Source organism: Danio aesculapii, chromosome 14 (assembly GCF_903798145.1).
Source record: "Danio aesculapii chromosome 14, fDanAes4.1, whole genome shotgun sequence".
Taxonomy (NCBI): Eukaryota; Metazoa; Chordata; class Actinopteri; order Cypriniformes; family Danionidae; genus Danio; species Danio aesculapii.
The window spans coordinates 25,608,470-25,632,954 of record NC_079448.1 but is presented as its reverse complement, the minus strand read 5'-3'; the positions used below and the strand labels follow the sequence as shown (position 1 = coordinate 25,632,954).

Genomic DNA, 24,485 nt, shown 5'->3' with positions numbered 1-24,485 from the left:
AATACAGAGGGGCAGAGCATTCCACAAGGTAGGACCAGCTACTGCGAAAGCCCGGTCACCCCTGCATTTCAGCCTCGACTTTGGGATGTATAATAGTCTCTGGTTAGATGACCGAAGAGACCAACCAGGTTGTTGTTCAGTCAACAGGTTTGACAGGTAGAGGGTGTCAGAACCCGGGTTTGAACTTTGCTTTCTCCCTCTCTTTTCTGACAGCGTTTTCTATCTTTTCTTATGGACAACTTTCTAATTTGTCTCCAAATTGCTGTGCAACTTCACACAGCTGATCGTCTTTGCCAATTAGTAGTCTCACTTGTTTACTGCCACCTGCCTTTTATTTCTGCTGATTGCTGGTCCTATATCCGAGGGTGTTTCGCTTCTTCTCTTGCCAGAGTGTTTGTATATTACAGCCTTCTTGTTGGTCTGTTGTTTGTTACCTCTGTATTCTCGGTCCAGTTCTCTGGAGCCATTCTGGATTTGGTCTGCCCTGCTGGAAAATAGATCCTTTCCCTTGCCATTGCCCTTTCCTTGCATTACTAGGCCTGGACCAAAGGCTAGCTTTATTTTTGACTGAAATTTAGCCCACTCCTGATTTTCTTTATCATGTGGTGCTACTAATTTTTGTTGGAATTTATCCTGTATTGTTGCACGTTGCCTGTGGTCCAGTCTTCAGTTTATTTTTACTTAAGTCCAAGATCTGTTCTGGAATCTCAGAAAGTTGCTGAGTCATTTTCTTTTTGCTTATTTAATGAAAAAAACTTATTAAATTGAACTCCTCTGCTTTTGGGTGCTTTATACAGACATTCCTGACAGAGGGAGCCAGGCCAATTAGTGATTTAAAAACCAGGAGAAGAATTTTAAAAGTGCCACAATAGTGCACAGGCAACCAGTGCAAAGAGCGCAAAACTGGCGTGATGTGGTCATAATTTTTGGTGCGGGATAAAGTTGTCTGACTGATCCCAAAATATAGCGAATTACAGTAGTCCAATCTAGAAGTAATGAACTATTTTTTCAAAAAAATTTCTAGATAAAATAGGTTTGACTGTTTTTAAAAGTCTAAGCTGAAAAAAAGCAGGATTTGACCACTGCGTTAATCTGTTTCTCAAATCTCAAGCCATCATCAAAGGTAACACCCAGATTTTTACACAAGGCTTCACAGAAAAACCTGATTCACCAATATCTACTGGTGGTGTCCTAGGAGAATTTGGCGGGCCGAACACAATTACTTCAGTTTTACTCTCAATAAAATCTAGAAAGTTCGAAGACAACCAGGTTTTCACATTCGACAGGCAAGACATAAGAGTCTCCAATCCACTTGAACTCTGTTTTAAAGGCAGGTAAACTTGAGTGTCATCTGCATAACAGTGGAAAGACAGACTATGTTTTCTAAAAATAGAACCCAGGGGAAGCATATATAAGGAAAAAATATTGGGCTAAAATAGACCACATGACAAAAGGGCTGCCTCAGATGAATGTTCACCAACGGTGAAGATAAGACTTATACCAATCCAGGGCACTTCCTTTTATCCCTACACAATGCTGCGGGCCAGCAATATAGCATGTCGAGCAGAGATCTCAATTTGACGAGGTTGAAAAGAAATGCAAGATTAATGGCATCAGACATTGATTCCTTTTACTAGCGTCATCGTAACCACAAAAAAAAACCGTGAAATTAAAACATTTAATTCACCAGAGAAAGCAAGCTCCTACCTGTCGCGTGTTGTGGATAACTGTTCGGCGAATTAAAATAAGAAACACGGATGAATAAATCTAAATTAATGTGCGTTGACAATCAAAATTAGATGGTTTTGTGGTCAAAGGTTACAACTTCTGTCTTTTATTTAAAGCAAAGTTAGAACAAGAGGTTCAGTCATGCTGAGATTTGTGCTGACCTGGTGGTAAAGGTTGGTTCTGGGCATACATGTTCATTGGAGCTTGGTAGCCCATTCGATATGGCATGTTTGCTTGTCCCATGCTCATTGGGAGATCAGTGGTCATGCCTGGAGCGTACTGCATGGCTGGGTTGTGTGGCTTGTAGTCCTAGATCACAGAAAACAATGTCTGGGTTTGCATCAAATGAATACCTCATAAATATGTTTCAGAAAAAAATTGGTTCTGGTTGTACCTCTTGTTTCACCGTTGATGCAGGTTTCTTTTTCTTTTTCTTCTTTTCAGATGTGACATTGGAAACGCTTTTCTCCACCTTCCCCGTGTCCAGCTTCTTGTCTGGCTCGGGAGGCACGGGTGTGAGTGGTTCCTCTTCTTCTTGGGGCAGGTTTAGGGGCGCCAGGTAGTAACTGCGTTGCTTGGGCTTGATGTGTGTGTGGTAAAGCAGGAGCCGCTGCTGCTCTTCAAACTTAGTGACTTTGCGGTCGACCCGTATGGTTCCGAACCAGCCCCAAGAGAGTGGAGCAGAGTGCTTTAGTCCCTCAAACACGTCCCATGGAGAAATCTTCTGCTTAGTCGATACCTGAAGACCCTGTATGCGAAAGATCACAAAACGAACGCAAAGGTAAGTGAACAGCCTGAGCAAAGACGTGCTACAACACCATAAAGAGCAACTTGCCTCTTTTTCAAATCCAGCAATTTTGTTGCCCTTGGTGTCAATGAGTGACCCCTGGGGTTCACAGGTGATGACATCACGCGTCTGCTTGGGCAGAGGCAGCAACTGACGCACTTTCTCCAAGCTCTCAGATTGTCGGTCACCAAGTTCTTTCTGCAGGGAAAAGAAGAAAAAAAGAGTCACACTTTTGAAAGAAAAAGGGAACGGCACTTAACCATGCAAAACCCTCATCAGACTGCACTTTTTACATGCCAAGCTGTTTTACATGCTAAGCAAGTAACATGCATAATTGTGGTCACTTAATATACAGTTGAAGTCAGAATTATTAGCCCCGCTGAATTATTAGCCCCCTGTTTATTTTTTTCCCCAGTTTCTGTTTTTTCAACACCTTTCTAAACATAATAGTTTTAATAACTCACAACTGATTTATTTTATCTTTGTCATGATGACAGTAAATAATATTTGACTAGATATTTTTCAAGACACTTCTATACAGCTTAAAGTGACTTTTAAAGGCTTAACTAGATTAATTAGTTTAACTAGGCAGGTTACAGTAATTAGGCAAGTTATTGTATAATGATGGTTTGTTCTGTAGGCTATCGAAAAAAAAAATGGTTTAAAGCGGCTAATAATTTTGACCTTAAAATGGACTTTAAAAAATTTTAAACTGCTTTTAATCTAGCTGAAATAAAAAAAAAATAAGACTTTCTCCAGAAGAAAAAATATTATCAGACATGATGTGAAAATTTCCTTGCTCTGTTAAACATCATTTGGTAAATATTTTAAAAAGAAAAAAAATTTAAAGGGGGGCTAATAATTCTGACTCCAACTGTACATATTTAATTCAGCAGGTTGCCAGAAAAATATTTCTCAATTCAATTCAAATGGTTTGTTTATTTATTTATTGCCACATCAGCAAATTACAGCGATTTCATGGCAAGATCAATATAGATAAAAGTATATTACATGATAATAACAACTACAGAATTACATTTTTACATTAAATACATTAGATTGGATTTTTTTATTATTACAAAAAAAAAAGACAACAGAATGACAAAACTAGTTTAGCAACATTCTTCAAAATATCTTTTGCCATTTAACAGAATTTTTTTTTCAAGGGTGAGTAAATGACGACAGAATTTTCATTTTTGAGTGAACAATCACTGTAAGTTGATGATACACAGAGCGAGCTTTTGACCATTGTTGCCAGGCAATACTGTGGAGTGATGCTACTCCGCTACTTTTCTATTAGTGGTGTAATTGATCACAAATCTCATGGTTCAGATCACATTATGGATTTTTAGTCACAAATCAGACCATTTGTCTGATCAGCCAAAAGGGAGTGTACTAAATGTAGAAATCTAACATTATAATTTGTACAACTGATATTTATTTTTAATCTCATTTTCAATAAATGATTCAGTTATTCCCTCACAAACCTTCATGCTTCATTGCTAGATGTGTCACTTTTGAAGAATTATTCAGTGGCATATAATTGATGGCTGGTTATCGCCACCATATTTTGGTTAAATAATGTAATTGCTGCCTACTACTTTCCTTTTTGAGCACATGATAGTGATTGTAATCTTTACCATAAACATCAGTGGTTTTATATAAAATATAAACTGTTATCCCAGTACTTCTGCGTCATTTGACTGTTTGTAACTTGATAACTAACTCAAAAGACTAAAGACTCAATCTCTTTCTTGATTTTTGCATTTTTCAAACAGATTTGAATTCAGTCGTTCGAAGGATTAATAAACATACAAATTACCATTATTTATAATTTATGTTGCGTGGGTATTGAGATCCCCACAAGTGACAGAAAACACCTTTAATAACCTAAGAAACTCACCTACCACAACTTCTTCTATGATCATTAAAGTTTACAGGAAAGCCTAAATGCTTTCATACATGTGATTTGAATGACTGCGATCATTAGAAATTGAGGATTAATCTACAATTAAAAAAAAAAAAATTTAGTCCGTAGGTCACATGTGTTCCGAACCATGGGTTTGTGATCTGTTACACCCATATTTCTTTTAAGAAAGGGCAACAAAACTGAATCTGAATTCGGTTGCCCTAATTAACTGCCCAGTTTTGCTTTGTTTTGGTAATAGTAATGTACACATTATATGAAAAATGTTTATCAATTATTTACTTAAAAAACAAAGCAAATAAACATAAAACTGCTGAATGGTAGTCTAATTGCTAAGGTGTTGTGGGTGCTCCTCTTTATTGAGCAGTATGTGTCTCACCCTGAGCTTCTTGACCAGGTTCATGTAGGCTCTCTTATTTTCCTCCATGCTGCCCTGAGAGATGCTGGACATGTCAGCTGCCAGAGTCCCATTAATCAACACGCTCAGCATGTCTAACACCGTAGTGAAGAGCTCACTAATGCAAAAGAGCAAACATAGTTCAAACCAGATGCTGCATCTCAGAAGAATAACGACAGTGAATGAGCGGCGTGTCAGATCTCACTTGTTAGACTGCATGTCCACAGTGCCACTGCTGATGATGTCCAGCAGAAGCACCGCCCACTCTGTTGTCTGCTGAGTGCTACGCTGTACAGTGTCAAACATCCCGCCCACCTAGACCATATGACAAAAAAACCCAAAAAACAGGTATCTTATTTCCTCAGTTGATTATTTACATGTTGAATAGCAAACATTTGTTATTTTACATGCTTTCTAAAATATTATGTTTAAATATGCAAATGAGGCATTATTTTTATTAAATATGTATTTCTAGAACAAAACATCTGCAAAATATCAAATTTCTTGTTTCTTTTGTTATTTTGTTTGATTTAGGGTCTCTTTTTTCCATTCAATAGTTCTGAATACTGCCAATACTTCCTTTTAAAGAATAAACGAAATAAACAAAAAAACAAACAAAAAAGTACAAAACAGTAAAAAACTAAACAAAAAGTACAAAACAAAAACAAAAAACAAAACAAAGTAAACAAACAAAAAACTAAAAGTACAAAACAAAATAGTAAAAAACAAACAAAAACAAAACAGTAAAACAAGAAAAAAAAATAAAAAGTAAAAAAACAAAACAGCAAAAAAACAAAAAAAGAGAGAAAAAAAAAGTAAAAACAAAAAGTAAAGAACAAAACAAAAAGTCAAAAACAAAACAAAAAAGTAAATAATCTAACAAAAAACAAAAAGTAAAAACAAAAACAAATAAAACAAAGTAAAAAACTAAACAAAAAAGTAAATAATCTAACAAAAAAAAAGTAAAAACAAAAACAAATAAAACAAAGTGAAAAACTAAACAAAAAAGTAAATAATCTAACAAAAAAAAGTAAAAACAAAAACAAATAAAACAAAGTAAAAAACTAAACAAAAAAGTAAATAATCTAACAAAAAAAAGTAAAAACAAAAACAAATAAAACAAAGTAAAAAACTAAACAAAAAAGTAAATAATCTAACAAAAAAAAAAAGTAAAAAAAAAGTAAATAAAACAAAGTAAAAAACAAAACAAAATTTTAAAAATGTAAAAAAAAAAAATCCACAAATCCCAAAACTGACAGGTGCACAAAAAAAAGTTTTTTTTCATCTGTTAGTGTCTCGTCTTAACTGGACTTTAGAGACATTCATTTGTCTTTTAGGCAGAGTTTAACCTTGGGCACACAACACAAGGAAATGAGATTGATGAGAGGCAGATGAACACAGAGATCGCACTTGTTTTGACAGATGATGTATGAGAGAAAGAGGGAAGAGTTGCACACCAGATTGAGTCGCAGCTTCAAGGCCTCGTGCATCATCTGCTTGGCCTTGCAGTCGTCCTGGTACTGGTCCTCACGCCAATTAGTCACAATCTGATGGAGGATACATCATATTGTTCAGTCACTGACAGCGACACAAGGATTTATTTGGATGGTGGAGTTCATGAAGTACCTGCTGGACTTGGCTGTAGAGGGACGTCAGGAGACCCTCTCTCTGCTCGTCTTGGCCTTTGAGACACGTCAGGACCAGCGACAGGAAGGGCTGCTGGCTCAAGAGAGACATGCTGAAAGAGAAAAGACATGCATGTTAAATATCATGATGCACCCATATTACTGAACATGACTAAAAACATAAAGCAAACCAACAGCACACATAAATATTGAGGGAAATGCTTTACTTTCAACGGGAACTATTATGCCACTTTATACAAGACCTAAAATAAGTCTCTGATGTCCCTGGAGTGTGTATGTGAAAATGAAGCTTAAATATTCCACAAATGATGCTTTATAACTCTTCGAAATTGCCCCTGTTAGACTTTGATCCCAACTGTGCTATTTTGGTGGCTGTCGCTTTAAAATCAGATTGGCTCTTTTCAAAAGAGGGCGGAGATACAAATGCCTGTGTCAGCATAGTGGCAGATTCAAAAACAAGACCAACATCTTATGCTAATGAGGGAGATATCATAACTAATGGGCGTGAATTTCCCTCTCAGATGACACATACAAAGAGAGCATGTCAGTGTTTCTGCAGACTGTTCTTATCGAGTGTAATTTTTACCATTAGAAGCTGCTTATATTCACAGACTGTTGCCACACAACTGTTTAAACCCCTTATAAAAATGTATTTGATTTTTTTTTGTACTTTTTAAAAAATTTCATTTAGAAAAAACAAAGAAAAAAAATGGCAAAAAGGGAAAAAATAGAAATAAACACAAAGAACAAAGCGGTTGTCATATGGGTTACAAAATCAAGTCACAATACATTTGACAAACATTATCACAAATTGTTTAAAATGAAATACTCAGACCATTTTTGCCAGCACTTGCACTTTTTTTAAAATCAAATCTTAGGTTAAAAGTCAGTCTCTCCATACAGTGTATTTCCTTTACAATTCCTATCCACTGAGCCCTTGTTGGAGCAACAGCCTGTTACCATTTTCGAGTTATGACTTTTCTGCTATTTACCAAAAGGATTTGAATTAAGTATTTGTCAATAGCTGGAATAGTTTCTGGTATTTTCTGAAAATATAATGTAATTAATGAGTAGTCCAATTCTTCTCCAGTTATGTTTTTTTATTTCAGTCGCTATTTCAAACCAGACGGTCTGTTCTTGGGCAAGCCCAAAAAAAGTGAAAATGGTTAGCCATTGAGGTTCCACGTTGTCTCCAACAAGAGCCCAAACTTTCGATACCTGTACGAAATGCAGACAGTTTAGGAGTTATGAAGAACCTCATCAGATTTTTCCATCCAAACTCTCTCCAAGCTCTCGAGGTTTTTGCACGTGTGAGACACATATCTGTCCAGTCTTCCTCTGTTATTTGTTGGTCTGACTCTTTCTCCTTTTTTTGTTTTATGTAATTAGATGAATGAGTCTTACTGTTTTGTATGCATTTGTATAATGTAGAGAGCAGATTTTGGTTTACTTGTACCTGTACTTGTATGTATGCATTCAAAAATAGTGATCAAATTATAATCCTAAAAGGGATTTTTGCATAATAGGTCTCCTTTACCTAACATGTAGACTATTTTAACATTCTATTTTATTATTAAAAATGTACACGATATTTAAGTTTGTTCAATAAGACTTTTAAAAAAGAAAATACAAAACAAATGACCAGAGATGTTAGAAAATACATTTGTTACCATAGATTTGCACTACAAATAAATGTAGCTTCCTTGAAATTCAAAGAACCCTGAAAAACTGCAACTCGATTTACGCAGAAATATTAAGAATTGAAGTATTCAATACTGATGATGATAAAACATGTTTCAGCTCCAATATCCAATATCAATATCAGACCAGAGAATCATTGTGAAAAAAACAACAACAAAAAAATTCAATAGCTGTGTTGGGCATGTTCCTTTAAAAGAGTAATTAGTTATAGTTACTTCTCACAAATAGTAACTGAGTGACATAATTATAAAAGTAACTAATAACCAGGGAAACTATTGCGTTACTTAAAAGAAATCTAATTGTCAATGGCTATAAAATAAATATGAAACATTGTACACTAATCTACATTACTTTAATGTTGTTGTGGGACAATTGCCCCTTTCACACATACAGACCGGGAAAATTGCTGGTCATTTTCTGGAAAAGTCTGTATGTGTGAACCTTTTTGAAAATACCAGTTAATTAATTCTGGCAATTATCTGGAAAGAGAAGTTGTAACATTACTGGTAATTTGCCGGAATGCTGTGCTGTGTGAATGCAGAAGTAAAATTGCTTTCACGTCTAGTACGCGGCTGACGTGAGACGTCTACTCCACCCAATCAGAACATTCAGACGCATTCACATCTGTGCTGTTTATGAAGATAAAAGCCTTTGAATATTTTTCCAGACACATTTAGCTGCTAGATGTTAGTCAGATAATCTGTGGGAAAAATTATTATAAAATGCTTATGATAAACCGCTGTTTGTTTACCTTCAAGCTTCAGTTCCTTGAAGCGTGTGCACGAGAAGTGCAGGAGTGCTCTGGTGAGCTCCAGCACACACTATTATTTACATCTCGACATGTGAAAGTCTTTCTCCATATGTTTTCATTGAAGTTGTTCAAAATACTTAATCATCTACAGAATTTGCAATGTAGTCATATGTAAACATTTAGCTGCGGTTCGCGATTCTGCCTTTGGATGTCTCTGAGAAAAAGCAGCTGCATATATGCTAAAGCTTTAAATAAAAGTGAAATCATCAACAAAAGCAGACCACTTCTATGCTTACAAATACAAGCGCAGCCGTTTAGAGCTTACTTCTGGTTAATGATGTCAGAATTTACCAGTATTTTAGATTGGATGTGTGAATGACCTTTACGGAAAAATTTCGGAACGTTCTTGCCTGTGTGAACAGCGCTTTTTTCAACTTGTTGTGGTTATGAAGTTGTGGTTATATTTTGAGTTTGCAAATGCTACTTTTGAACTTGTTGGATTTGCCATCGTTCTGATTTATGGTCGTTGGTGTGTCTGACTGACTGTGTGTGCTTGTTTGTAAAGATCCGCACTACTGTGCCTCTGATTGGCAAACGATGGAAATGTACTCTAAGCCAATAATCGCATTGTCAGTTACACCACGTTCACAGACACACCAATCATCATCACTGGTTGGTTATGTGCCCCGCCCCAGCCCCAAAAACCCCCACCCACCCCAGAGAAAGAGAGGTCCTATGGCTGAGAGAGCATGAAAAGCACTTCAGTGTTCTCAATTATAGTAACATGTATTTTATTATCAGTAAGGGTGTTTTAACGGGGGAAACTGCAATTCATTTGATTACTTGTTACTGAAAAAAGTATCGCCGTTTATTTATAGTGCCCTTATTCCCATGTTCCCACTGTTCAATACAAATCATGACACTAAACTCAAGCGAAAATAAAGCGTTTCTCTTACAAAGTATGGTAAAAAGCACAAAAAAAAAAAACCACTGTTGATGAAATTGCAACAACTGATAAAAACATATGTTGGTGGACTTGAATAGACCTAGACAACAGAATACAAATATTTATGATTCTAAAGCTTTAAATGTAGAGATGGGTTACTGACAAATGGGTTATTGAAATGGGCTCTTGTCGACATACAAATCTGCCTTTAAATTGTGTTAAAATCACCATAAACATTTCCTGCAAGAAACACCTGCAGAAGTTTCAAAGTTGTGGTACCTTTTTTGTTTCTGTCGATCTCTTTCTTTTCGTGAAGAGGGTCCCAGATGCTGTCCCTTCTCCAGCTCCTCACCTGCAGCCTTCAGCACGTGCCCCTGAACGGAGGTGGGCAGCTTACCAATCAGAGGGGCAACTAACCAGACACCTGAACGCTCAGAGGAACTGGAGGAAACAAACAACCACAGTATTTAAGAAAAACAACACTTATATCCTATATCTTAAAGGGTCATCAAACCCCTTTTTTAGTTTGTTCTGTTCTTGCTTTATAATGTTTTAAAATGTTTACAAAAACATAATTTATAAGTAATGGGGTGCTTTTCTGTCATCTTTTGACCCTCCTCATCAGAGCACACCATTTGAATAGGCCTGGCAAACCTATACTCATATGTTTTTCCTATTAGCTGTTCTAAACACCACGTTTAACATTTAACACCTGTCATTTGAAAGTGGTGTTACTGCCACCTTTTACCCAGAATTATGAAGAGGTACTAACAGATTTCAGATGCGATGTTTGTTCAGTTTAAAACTGAATGTTAAGAATAATTTAATAACTGAATGTTGTAGTCGACTGGCTTATGAGAGATCATTGATATAAACCAGGCATTGTCAAACTCAAACTCGGTGTCCTGCAGATTTTAGCTTCAACTTGGCTCAACACACCTGTAAGGATGTTTCTAGAAAGCCTAGTAAGAGCTTGATTAGCTAGCCCAGGTGTGTCTGACTGGGGTTGGAGAGAAAATCTGCAGGACACCGGACCTCCAGGACCAAGAGCCCCTGATATTTACTATTATTTGATCGTTCAGCCATATTCCACAACCTGTCATTTTGGCTGAATGGCTTTAATAAACTAACAGACTTGCCTTTAAATTAAGGCCATGTCCACACTAATAGGATTTCATTTAAACACATTATTCTTTTCATTTTGGCCTTCCATCCACACTGAGGTAGCGCTTTTAGGAAACAAAACCATATCTTTTTGAAAACGATATGCAAAGTGGATATATATAAAATTCTGTTTTCGAATTTTAGCCATATGACAGAGTCATTTGACCAATTGAAATAACATGGTAGATGACATTGTAAAGCAGATGTTTGAATGCTGTCCATTTTGACAGCTTTACTAAAGGTTAATGTCAGTTTGTAGTACATGCTCCATATTGCCCCTTTTCAAAGGACACAGAATGTTTACTGGAAAATATTGTTCAGCGGTGGAAGCAGACCACAGTTGCAACATTTTGGCGCAGGGTTTCAAAGAGATGGAAAGTAAATAAACATCAGATAGATATGAAGCAGGTTAAAGTGTCTTATGTCTGTGTGCATGTGCAGTACATGAATAAATGCGTTTTCAGCAGTTTTAGTGTAGATGATAGAACATGAATTGAAAATGATAGCGTGGACATAGAGCGCTTTTAGATATCCAAATTAGTGTAGATGTAGCCTAAGGAGATCGTTCAGTGAAGTGTAGACATAGCCTAAGGAGATTCAGAGTTCTAGAACATTCAGAGTTCTAAAACTTAGTGTGTTTTTAACAGTACAATGATCTCATGTCAAATAAAGTCTATGGAAAATTTGATTTCTCAGTTCATGATGCCTTAAAAAGAAAACCTATTTGTGTTGTGTGAAGGCATGAAGGGCAGCTCATCGACTCCATCAAACTGACAGCAAATAAGACCACATGCAGAAAGCAATGATTGAGGTCACCCACCTCAGCACAGGTTTGAGTTTGCTGGCACTGTTGCTATTGGAGACTGAGCTGCCCGAGACAGCAGAGCCATTCCAGGAGGGGTTACTAGAGTTCATCTCTGCAGACTTCTGGAAAACCTCAATGGTGGCCTTGGCTATGTTCTCCAGAAGAGAATACAGCTCCTGTAACGAGTGGGTTTAAATGAAACACCAAATGATGAACCTTAAAAGGAAAAAAATCTCCAAGCCCAGTTCAAGTCGACAAGCACACTTCTGCTTACATTATTGGAGCTTTGCTTGATCATGAGCTGTAGCTCAAGAGAGGACTGTCTCATGGTCCACTGGTCCATGTTCTGGAAGCAGAAAAACAGACAGAATATGGAAAGAATGCTTTTAAAGGAATCTAAGCCGAGCTTAAGAGCCCCAGCTGGATATTAATTGCGAGGGGCCCCTGTCTTCACAGTTTATGAAGATGAAAACCAATCCAGAATAATGAGCTGCCGCGAGACCCGGACAAATCATTAATGGCTTAAAGGCTAAAGACTGTGAAATGAATAATTAAGCCTGGGGAAATGACTGTCTGTTCATTCTCTGCTGCTCTTCCATTGCCGACAGCTGGAACAGAGCTGTCTGATGTCTAAAGCACAAATTCACATGTTTGTCTTCATGTATGTGGAGCCGGTCTGCCGGCTTTTTAAGCTCAAGAGCTTCTCTTCTGCACTAAGAGCAAAAGCAAATGGAACTGCAAAAACAATGACAACTCCACAATGTGTACAAACATGGTATATTACAGTGTTTGCTAAATGAATCTGTGAGACTATGGTGACCCCACAAAACCATCTAGAAAACATTATCAATTAAACTATTCTAAAACTGCAATGCACTACCAAATAAAAGTAAAATAAAGTTAAGTTAATAAAAGTAAAGTAAAATAAAAACGTCACATGAAAATGATATTTTAGTTTAAATTAACTATAGTTTAATTTACAGTTAATCTGCCAAATACGTAACATTAGAGATCTTACAATAGAGCACAAAAATGTTCTTCATGAAACTGGAAGGCCACTACAATCTAAGGGTGCTTTCACACCTATACTTTTGTTTCGGAACCTGGCACGTTTCCCCAGTTAGCACGGTTCGTTTAGCTAATGTGAATCCAGCAATCGTGCTCGGATCCGCCCCAAAACAATCGGTCCGAGATTTCCTGAATGAGGTGGTCTCGGCTCGATTGAAACAAACTCTGGAGCGGTTCGATTGTAGTGAGAAAGCAAAACGATCCGAGCCCGGCTATATCACAGTGTATTAAGGATATGTAATAGGCATATATACAGCTATATGAATTATAAGTAGGGCGGGATGTCATTCCTACTGGTAAATGTGCGTTTCATGTCAAATACAAAAGTGAAAGCATGTAAACTATTAACGAGAGCTGTTTATCGCTTAGAAAAACTGACCAAACTGCAGTCTTGGTTTATCTGTTATTTCTCTCTATAATGTAAAGCCTATAATGCATAATTCTAGCCAACAGCTCTGTATGAGAAAGTCTTACCTCTAATTTTGAATGGTGACCCCCATAGACATCGTCACCAGATATAAATCAAAGCACAGCTTTAATTTAAGGCTTATATTGTCTTATTGATCATCGTCATAAATTTAAATAAGGACGCTTGACAGCATGCGGGACTCTGAAAAATGAACCATGAAACTCTGACCAATGTGAAGAGATTTTACTTGCACGTGTTTAAAGTGCTAGATTTGTCTGCGAATGTTTGAAAATGTTCTCTATTTAGTCTACTAAGGAGCAGATGTTCTCGTGACCTGCAGGATGCGTTTGATGCGCTGTCTCTGTGGATTGTCGCCCTCTTCACTGTCCAGCTGTCGGTGTGGGTAACAGATGAGCTGCAGCAAGCGCTGGGCCTGGATGTTGACCAGCACTGGATCCTGCAGTGCACTGCTGTCCTCTGACAGAGACTTCAGACAGCGCTCACCAACCCATTCCTGAACCACAGACACAAATCAGCTTATTAAACACAAGCTTCATACATTGAAAACAGCATTTTTAAGCTTGTCCTATGAAAAACATCTCATCTACGCTGGACGTGAGCAGAGTAATTCTGAACTTAATAGGTGATGCTGTCTTAGTTTATTACAGTAGCAGAGAAACACAACTATGGGCATTTCCACAAGATCAAATTCTTGTTTCAGTAGTTTGGATTCACTCTAAGAAAATGGTTGCACAATTTTACAGTCAACAGTAATTGTAAATTGGATTATAATAACTCCTTAAGAATAAGAAACGGATCTTCTTAAAATCATCACCTGCTGGCAGATGCTCTTCAGCACATACTTGGCGTAAACCACCAGACTGGCTGTTTCAATGGAGACATTACGTCCTCCAGATTTTTTAGAGCCCATGTCATCCTCTCCGATGTCATCCAAACCGGCAGGATGGGAAAAGCCTGAGCCTTTCAGTTCAGCATCTCCTGGAAAAACAAAGCCAACATTTTTAGGGACACGTTGATTCTGAACACTTTAACATTTAACTAGGCTCCATTTGCTCCACTTCTAATTTTCTTTGACCTCATTTTCCACATCTAACTCATTTACTATAAAGTTAACACAAGACTTTTACAGTTAATCCGGTTGCAGTCGTTAATTGTTAACATAAATGTAGTTGTCAGAAATACAGGCTTAAAACTTAAGACTTTTAAAAAGTTTGTTTTGTTAAAATTATGCTAGTGGGTCAATGTCAGATTACTATTATTATTTTTTTGACCTGGGCAGTAGCAAACAGGAGTTCGCCCAGTTTACACATTTAATTAGTTAGATAATCACCCTCTATATCAGGGGTGCCCAAACTTTTTCTTACGAAGGGCCAAAATTCAAGCTCGATTGAGAGCTGTGGGCCAAAGGTAATTATAGCAAACTGTATAACATTAAAGTTGTCACGGGTGATTTCCTTATTCATTTCATAAACAATTAAAAATAAAAATTAAAAATTACTTAAACTGTATTGACTAATGCATTCTAATTTCTTGAAAATGAATATTATTTTAATGAACTTTGCCTTGATTAGCATGCTCATGTCTTCTGCTTTGTCCCCTATTCGTTTAGTTTCATTTACAACATTCTATTGAAACATTTATTTTCTTTTTTGTAGCTCAACAATAAAACAAACAGACAAAAGATTACATAGAAAATAGAAACAATAGACAAAATAGAAATACCAATCTCTGTTAAAGGCATTCCCCAAGCCTTGCCAATCATTTTTCCTCTGGCGGGCCAAATCAAAGGATACAAAAGGGCCAACTTTGACCCGCGGACCCTAGTCTGGGCATCTCTGCTCTATACGCTTGGCAGATCTGAAGAAAGCTTAACTGCACTGATGGTATAAATTATTATTAACTCAAGCATGGTAAATATGCTGGGTATTAAAGTCATGATCATGAAGTTGTCAGTTGCTTGCTCTAAATATAAATAAATATGTTAGATAAAAATATATAAAATACAAAAAGCAATTTACAATATTATTTAAAATATACAGCGTAAGTCAGAATTATTAGCCCCCCTGAATTATTAACCCCCCTGTTTATTTTTTCCACAATTTCAGTTTAACAGAGAGACGATTTTTTCAACATATTTCTAAACATAATAGTTTTAATAACTCATTTCTAATAACTGATTTATTTTATCTTAAAATTTAGTAAATAATATTTGACTAGATATTTTTCAAGACACTTATATACAGCTTAAAGTAACATTTAAAGGCTTAACTAGGTTAATTAGGTTAACTAGGCAGGTTAGGGTAATTAGGCAAGTTATTGTATAATGATGGTTTGTTCTGTAGAATATCGAAAAAAAAAATAGCTTAAAGGGGCTAATAATTTTGACCTTAAAATGCCTCTAAACTGCTTTTTTCTAGCCGAAATAAAACAAATAAGACTTTCTCCAGAAGAAAAAATATTGTCAGACATTCTGTGAAAATTTCCTGAATCTGTTAAACATAATTTGGGAAATATCTAAAAAAAAAAAAAAGAAAAAAAAAAAAAATTCAAAGGGGGGCTAATAATTCTGACTTCAACTGTAGATATTTTTTAAGATCTTTTTTATTTTTTACCTTTACTATGATATGACAGTGTATATAGACAGGAAGTAAAGTTGGAGAGGAAGGTGTGAATGGAATGCAAAAAGGTCCATTGGGACATTCCGGATCGGTTACCCCAATCTGTTCCGGGACCTCGCAATTCACAAATTAAGCACTGATTAAACTATAAATTAAAAAAAAAACTGTAAGCAAAAGAAAGCAGGTGAAATCATAGCGTGTGTGATATTGAAAGTATAATCACATCCACACATTTAATGTTAGACTCATTAATAATCTGTTCAAAGAATTAAAGCGAAAGCAACCGCTGCTGCTTACAAAAAGACATTTTTAAAAAGCTCTTGAGAGCAGCAGGACTGTGGGTGCATGAGCATCACTTTTTTCCAGTCCATTTCAAAGATAACCGATCGAACAAGTCACATTTGCGGGCACGATTTCTTCTCGCAAGGAAACGGGAGCGCACAAGCACTCGCGCGCATCACAGTCATGCGCAAGACTAAAACCCTCATCAGCCAAGAAAGCCTTGTCTCAGCCAAGAAAGCCTCGAGTCAAGAAAGCCTTCGTCTCAATGTGCATGTGATCATGCTCTCATTCGGTTTTCAACTGCTTTCTTTTGCTCGCATGAACAGTTATTTGTCAGCCGTGCTGCTTTTTGATAGCTACAATTGAAAAATTATTTTAAACCAGCAAAAGTGGCTAGTGGGAGCAGCTCTCTAGCACGCCACAACTGAAATATACAGACGCTTGGCAGGTGTTAATGTCAAGCCCTTGTGTCTAATTACCAGGACATATTCATCTTTTGTTTGTTGCTAAAAACATGAATGGTCAACAGAAAGGTACCCAAAATCTCACCCAGCATGAACACAGCCTTTAATACAGCAAAAACGGCTCCCACCACGATGCTGTTCTGTGAAGCAGCCAGCAGATGTCGGTCGCAGGACGACCTGATCCCCACTGTGGATTTGTCTGTGGGCAGAAGTATTATTCTCAGCTAGGCGGTTACATCTGGCAATCCTGTCTAGGATTACTCATTTGGGATGTGTAGGGTACTGTTTGTGGTGTGCGTCACCTGATTTAGTGCCATCCTGGGGACAGGGGTTGCGCTGTGGGGTTCTGAACAGATGAAGCAGGATCCTACACGTCAGTCTGGCTCCAGGTTCAGAATCCTGTTCACTACAGGCTGCACACACACACACACACGAACATGTCAAAATCAGCGGCTTCCAAAAATAGGCACTAGCCTCAGAGAATGACCCCATCATTTCTGGCTCACAGCTGTGTGAGCGCAGTACAAACAGGATGGGCTGATGAGAAAACTGCAGACCACCAGACAGACAGACCACCTGTGACTCAACAAACAAGCAGGATAAATAAACAAACACCCAGGCAGAAGAATCCTTTGAACTTCCAGAGGATTCTGAGACTTGATTTAAAGTGTTGAATTTCTCACCTGCTACGTTGTTCTGAATGACCACATTTAAAAAGATCAAGTTCTTGTTCTGAATACTGTTAAACTTAAAGAATATAAACTAAAACCACAAGTAAAATGTTTCAGTTTACTTATAGCCCGTTTCCACTGAGTGGTACAGTATGGTACGGTATAGGTCGCCTTTATCAGGCTTGCGTTTCCACTGCCAAAAGGGTACCAATGGTTTCAGTCGACGTCATTCTCGCTCAAGGAAATGTCTACAGTAAAGCTGTACAGGTCGCTCAAATATCATGAGAAGCACTTCACACAAAACAGAGGCTTTATACACATAAATACTTGTGTATAAATGTTCATTACTAACCTTTCTGTGAACAGGATTTGATAACTGCAGGTCATGCGAAATGGCCTACCGTAACGTCTGCGATTATATAAAATAAATAAATGAATTCAACATATATGAACACATACAGATGCTTACAGTCTCCGATATGTGACCAATTACAGAAAAACTACACACTGCATACATTTAGTCCTTATTTGAGTTCAAAAACAACACAACATATAGCCCACAGTCAGTGCAAACCTCTCATATGTGTCTTTATTCTTCAGCAGCACGTGTAGCCTCTTGTTAGAAAGTAATTCCGTCATTCCGAGTTCGTAATAGTCCAAAAGGTGATGATAGTAGTTAAACATGGCAGTTTGTTCATGTTTTAGGTTGCTGAAAAAAATCATTCGCTCCTTTGTTTTTTTCCGGCTTCTCCTTTGTTTTTTCGCGCGTTTGTTTGTCCATTTCTGAAAGGATCGGATGTCAGAAGCACTTCAATAATCACACACACACGTTATTATCATCAGTTCAAGAAGTTTGTTATTTCAAACAAGCGAGAAAGCGAAACCGCTCGCGTTTTAGACAGCCTTGTAAACAACTACAGGGCACAGGGTAGATTTTGCTCTTCATCAAGAGCATTGTGGCTGTTCATCAAGACGATGACTAGGTTTGTTTAAGCTCGGGTCGATTATGGCTTGTTATTATATGTATAGATTATTATGATGTAATGTCTCAGTTGTGTACTTAAAAATGGGACTTCCTTTGTTTTCATTCTCCTGGCTTGTATATAGCACTGAATAGCATTCAGCTGCGCATCCTTCTCCGCCTTTTGGTACCCTTTTGTTGTGCTAGGTACCCTTTCGAAAGGGTACCCAAAATATGGTGTGGTGCGGTTCGCTTTTTGGTACCTTTTGACAGTGGAAACGGCCATAAAAGCGTACCGACCCGCACCACTCAGTAGAAATGGGGCATTAGGGCTACTGACATAATATGACATTATTCCTAAATTAAATTCTAAGATGTAAAGACTATAAGTTATAAAAACTTCTATTGTGCTTAACAGAAAAAAGCAAAGTAAAGGGCGTGTACCTGATGACAAATTAAATTTTTGAGTGAACCATCCCTTTTAACTCTATGTAGGGACACAGGGACTTTGAACGAAACCTTAAACAAACATACATGATTGAGCTAAACAACTCATTCAGGCTTATTTGAAAACTACAAGCTTGGAACTAAACAGTGTATAGCAAACCGAATAGCTTCTTGTGCACTGAGCCAATCAAAGAGAGAGTGTGGGAGGCAGAAGAAGCTCTCAGGCAACAGGACACACATCAGTACAGCTAAAGATGGAAAGTGTGAAATGCAGAGACATCAGAAAGGCACGCTGTTAGTATTGACGACTGTCTGGTTTTTCCAGGCTCCCTCAGGAATCTGTGAAAACATTTTTTTTCCACTTCTACAGGTGAATTATGCAGTGACAGAGTGTCACAATAGCAGGAAGTTGTGGAAAAGCAGGAGTCATACCTGCATTCAGGAGGGATGGGATGGCAACACAGCGCACCAGATCTTCCAGCAATAAACACTGCCGAGCTATTAGGATGGCAACAAATGTAGCCAGAGAGTCGTGGAAAGATAGATCGCTCACCTGGCAAACAAAAAATGCAGTCAATTATGACCAAGAATTCAACTAGTTATTATCATCCACTTGATATCTCTACACTCTTCCAGAGCTAACAGATATTTTAGGGTAATTTTGTATCTCATCACAAAACCAAAATAAAAAATCATTCGTCTTCATTAGAATTATAGCTCAAAAAACGTTTATGATTTCAATTAGATCAAGAGCTCAAATCGAGCACATATTTCATCATTAATAACTCATTAAATTAAACTTCATTAACTTTAAATAATAAAAATTCATGTAATTGAGATTTGAGTAAGGGCAGAAGGTTTTCCGCAACACAAATTTTAAATTGGTCAAAAAAAAATAATAATTCAGCCACAGAAAACAATAGAGATAGAGATGTTGTACAATCAGCTAAAATGTTTGTTCATATTGGGTTTTTTGGGCAATATGTATTGCATCACCAAAAATGATTGAGGTCATGGCCATGTGTTGTGCGAGAAGTCGATATATTGATTATTGTACATGTCTAAATACAATGAATCATTGTTAAAGCCACTAAATTTATTGTTTCTTCAGTCTGAACGCTTTAAACTTGCTTATAACCATGAAAAACGGAATGTTTATCCATTAAATGTTTTTAAACCCTGCCACTGTGTAAAAATTACATTTTTACAAATCTACAATTCCCATGTGGTCTGAACTGCAGTGTCTAGTCAAGTGTTATCCCTACTCAAAAATCACACTTTCTGCAAAACAATAAATCGTATAAATAACACAGTATATTGTGCAGGCCTACTTGGACTGAAGAGGACTCTTGTGCTTCATGCATCTCTACACTATAGGCAACAGATTATTAGGGTATATGCAATAAATATTCAGACTCACATCAACATTGCAGAGCAGATCATTGAAGCCACAGTTGCCATTGTTAGAAGAGCAGCAGAGAGCCTTGAGCACACCCAACCACTCAGCACTGAGAGAGCGACAGTACGCCGTCAGCTCCGCACACAGGATGCCAATATCGTTCACCCTGAAACAACACACACAACATTTGACAACCATAGGAGAAGCAGGTGCAGCTACAGATGCCCTGCAGCTGTTCTACTATCACTTAAGATGCTTATGGAGAAGACATCAGGACTCAGAGCCATTGTTTTGGCATTAGATTCCTAAAGACAAATGTTGGCTTCTTCCTGTCACAAAAAAATTATGTTTTTGTCAGAATTATGGCTTAATAAATAGACTTCTGACATGAGATGCAGTTTTTGGTGCTTTTAATATTTATTTTTGTTTATTTCTTTCTGTGGTGGAGAGACAGTTCAGTTTAGATGTTACTCTATGATTTATTATTATTTCAGCATCAAAATTATGACATTTTCTTTACAATGTATCTTTAATCTAATCATGACAAACAATACACTGTTTGTAAAGGTTTAATATTTCTAAATACATAGTTCAACAACCATTTATGGCTACATTCTTAAACCATAATATTTTAGTCTACGAGCAATCTTGACAAACTATATATAATTTTCTTAACATTATAATTAATAGGCTTAATATTTCTAGTTTCTATATCTGGTGATTTTTGATAGATATTACTAAGCACAGTTATTTATTAATTTGAAACAAGGAGTTGTAAAGCATTACTTTGCTACAGCAATCCACATATAACAATGTTTATATAAGTTTTGGACGATTTTTAGAGAACACATTCAAATCAATTAACACCAAACGTCTGATAATAATGTAGAATTGCCAATTTTACAAGTTAAAAAGTTATTAGGTCCAAAGCAAATCTATGCCCTTATTTTCATGTCTATGTTCAAAATATGGGGGAGACGGGTTAATCCTTGCCCTGGCCTGACAAACAGAAACAACCTACAGACTTACGTTACATTTAACAGTCTTACATTATATCATAGCTTTTTAAAAGTGTATTAAAATATATGTATATATATATATATATATATATATATATATATATATATATATATATATATATATATATATATATATATATATATATATATATATATATATATATATATATATATATTTTTTTTTTTTTTTTACTGGAACAGCTCATCACTCAAAACTGATATAATGCAAATGAATACACTAAAGCAGAGTTTCTTCAACCTGGTCCTCACGCACCACCAACCTCTTATTTAACTCACCTGATTTAGATAACCAGCAAGTTAGAAGAGCTCCATGCATGAACAATTCAGGCTGACATGCCACTACACAGAATGTATTGCTCCCTTGTCCCTTCCCCTTGTGTGACATAATAAACCTCCATAAATAAATACAATACAAATTTCCATATCACACACTAAAATGCTATTTGAATGAAACATACATGCTCCATTCAAGATTGCTAGGACTTAGGTTAGAAAGAACATCTGATGTAAAAAAAAGGAGGTAAATAAGAAATAAGCAGCATGGAGGAAGCGGGGTTGAGAAACACTGCACTATAGAAACAATAAAGATATAATGAAGTAATTCTAAAGTTTTGAATTAGCTTTTATTTAAAACTGCATTTTTTATTCTAATTTTTGTTTCATTTTAACACACTAAACAGTTAATTAACTTTAGATTAAACTTTAAATTAATTTTTAAATTAATCTTTCTTCTTTTGTTATACATTTAAGCCCCGGTCAGATCACACAATTTTTATTGTCAGTAACGAAAGTCACTATGTCAGATTATGCGGTTTTGTCTTAATAAAATCTTGATTTGTCAAGGGTAACAAATCACGCGTGAATATTTCTTCTCAATTAAAAAATTTTTTAATCTTATTTCAATCTCTCAATAATCACTCATGCTTGTTAACAACTAGGCTACATTATTTAAGTGCATTCATTATGACATTGATAGGACCAAATGCATATTTCCTTTTTAGTATTAAGATGCTTTCTTTTAAATCTTAATGTATATTTCCCAGCCATGGGTTGCATATTAAACAATCCCTCCCCTGAACTTGCCACTAGTGAGACGGAGAAAATGAAAGCACATCAGCACTAAGGAAAAATCAGATGTTCAAGACAAAATAATGACATATTAAAAAATTAGCAAATAAAGGTTTGTGATACAACAATTATAGGAGCATTATAAAATCTTTATTTTCCACGGAGCAAAACAAATCATCCACCCGCACAGTTGAGTAGATTTTTCTTGGGAAAAAATATTTGTTTGAAACGAAATTTGTTTGATTTAATTTGTATCTTAATTTTATTGTTTATTTATCTTAATCTAATTTTTTGTTGGTCAGTTATTTACAAGATAAACAAAAATAACAAATAACATCTGAGATGTAGTGCTTAAAAACCAGCCCCATATATGCTTCAGCGCCAAAGCACAAATAACATTTTATTTGTTAAATAAAATCTAGCCAAAATAAAATTAAAGTGACATATTCACAGTTTCAGAAAGACTTCTATTTAATTTTTCACTTTCATTTTTAATGACAAAATCATCCATTGCGCCGGTCATTTTCAATTGAATTAGTTTAATCAATTTAAATGAGCAGGAAATGCCTTTATAATGTATTCTCAGCACTGAAGTGTTCCAGATTACCTCGGAAGAACGAATTGGTTGAAAGGCTGTGAGAACTCAGAAACTGGAGAATGGAGATGTCTGCACATTTGTGCCAGACTGTCAAACAGAATTGCTCAAACCACTTTAATATTTTAGAGAAAGTAGTTAAAGTTTGCATAACCAACGATTAATCTTATCCATCCGAGACCCACCCATAAGTAAATATGCAGCCTAATTTTTGATTACCTGACCCCCGGATTAATGGCAGCAGCTGCAGATATAACTGAAAAATTCATATAAGTCCTATTGTCCAGTGTCACCCATGTGACGGAACTCGTTGTGTCCCAAACTATCTTGCTGCATTGCAGACATGGTATCTGTTGTCGCGAACTATGCCACATTACACGAGAAGAAACGATTGAAACTTGTGTCACGACGCCCATTTGTCGTTTACGACTCCACACAACCCTGATCTGACCAGGGCTTTAGTCAGCAATTTGAGGGCTTTAACGAATTCACTTCAGTTTTTCTTCAAATATTTTACTGAAATTAAGCCAAGATAAAACAAAAAAAAAATGCTTTTAATAGTGTTAAATACTAACAATAAACCTGCAGAAAACAAATCAACAGAATCAGATACCAACCTCTCAGGATCACGATGGTCCACGCAAACGTCCATGAGCACATTACACACAAAGCTGTAGCGGTTAGCCGGGCTGTCGTTGAGTTCATTGGTGATCTTTCCCAACATGGAGTGGTTGAGGTTGTGTGCGGTAGGATTAGTGATGGCATCGATCATAAACATTTGATCCCACAACATGTTGGAGTCTGACGGGTCGATGTTATAATAGATGGAATTCTTCACCTTTGAGCAGAACTCACTGTGGAATGACACAACACCAGAAGCCATTACAAACTAGGAATATGGGGATTTATTCCAAAATGAGTCACGGTTTCATCGCGTTCACCTGAAAATCTCTCCAAACTTGCTCTTCAGGTGACTGCAGGAGGTATAGAGGTCGTAGAGATAGGCCAGGATACAGCGTTCTGCTGAGGAACAGTCTGCAGGATTCACACCAGATTTGACTACAATCCGCAACCTGCAGAGCAAGATATGACACTTTCATCAATGTCACTCTAAAAGACGTTTAATGCACTGTCCTATTGAGCTGTAGATAATGATATGACATACCCGTCAAAGACCTGTGCGGTCTGGTCAGGGTTGAGGATGAGGCAGGAGTGGTATCTCCGCAGAACAGCCACGATACACAGACAGAGGCCTGTAGTGTAACTGCCCGCCAGGTTGGAGGATTTCAGCAGGAGTTCTGCTTCCACCAGACTTAATTCATTCAGCAGCTAGATGACAACACACAACTTTGCATATTAGTGTACAAGTAAAACGAGAGAACACAACAGTAGGGTTCAGAGTTGCTATCATTTAAGCAATTATGATTCTGCTTATCGTATCTGCTTCTTAACGATTCTCAGTTCCGATTCAGATTTTTTATTGGAGAGCGAGAGAATTTTTTAAAAACCTTTTATTCTTGCCATACTTAAGCTATAATCAGTAGGCTGTAACTGTCAACTGTGACAATTCAGAGAGATAAATAATACTTT

The 24,485-nt window shown here is 36.7% G+C and overlaps 1 protein-coding gene across 1 annotated transcript in view; it reads right to left on the bottom strand.

The window, feature by feature from the left end:
- The window catches only part of med12 (mediator complex subunit 12), a 60,462-nt gene that overhangs the window by 11,070 nt on the left and 24,907 nt on the right, over positions 1-24,485 (bottom strand). The window contains 19 exon segments of the mRNA XM_056472987.1: positions 1,890-2,037; positions 2,123-2,476; positions 2,564-2,713; positions 4,822-4,957; positions 5,045-5,154; positions 6,297-6,386; positions 6,466-6,577; positions 10,163-10,324; positions 11,868-12,028; positions 12,127-12,198; positions 13,664-13,843; positions 14,165-14,328; positions 16,800-16,913; positions 17,017-17,127; positions 19,226-19,346; positions 20,214-20,358; positions 23,513-23,749; positions 23,837-23,968; positions 24,061-24,224. Coding sequence (XP_056328962.1) covers positions 1,890-2,037; positions 2,123-2,476; positions 2,564-2,713; positions 4,822-4,957; positions 5,045-5,154; positions 6,297-6,386; positions 6,466-6,577; positions 10,163-10,324; positions 11,868-12,028; positions 12,127-12,198; positions 13,664-13,843; positions 14,165-14,328; positions 16,800-16,913; positions 17,017-17,127; positions 19,226-19,346; positions 20,214-20,358; positions 23,513-23,749; positions 23,837-23,968; positions 24,061-24,224 — 2,863 coding nt within the window.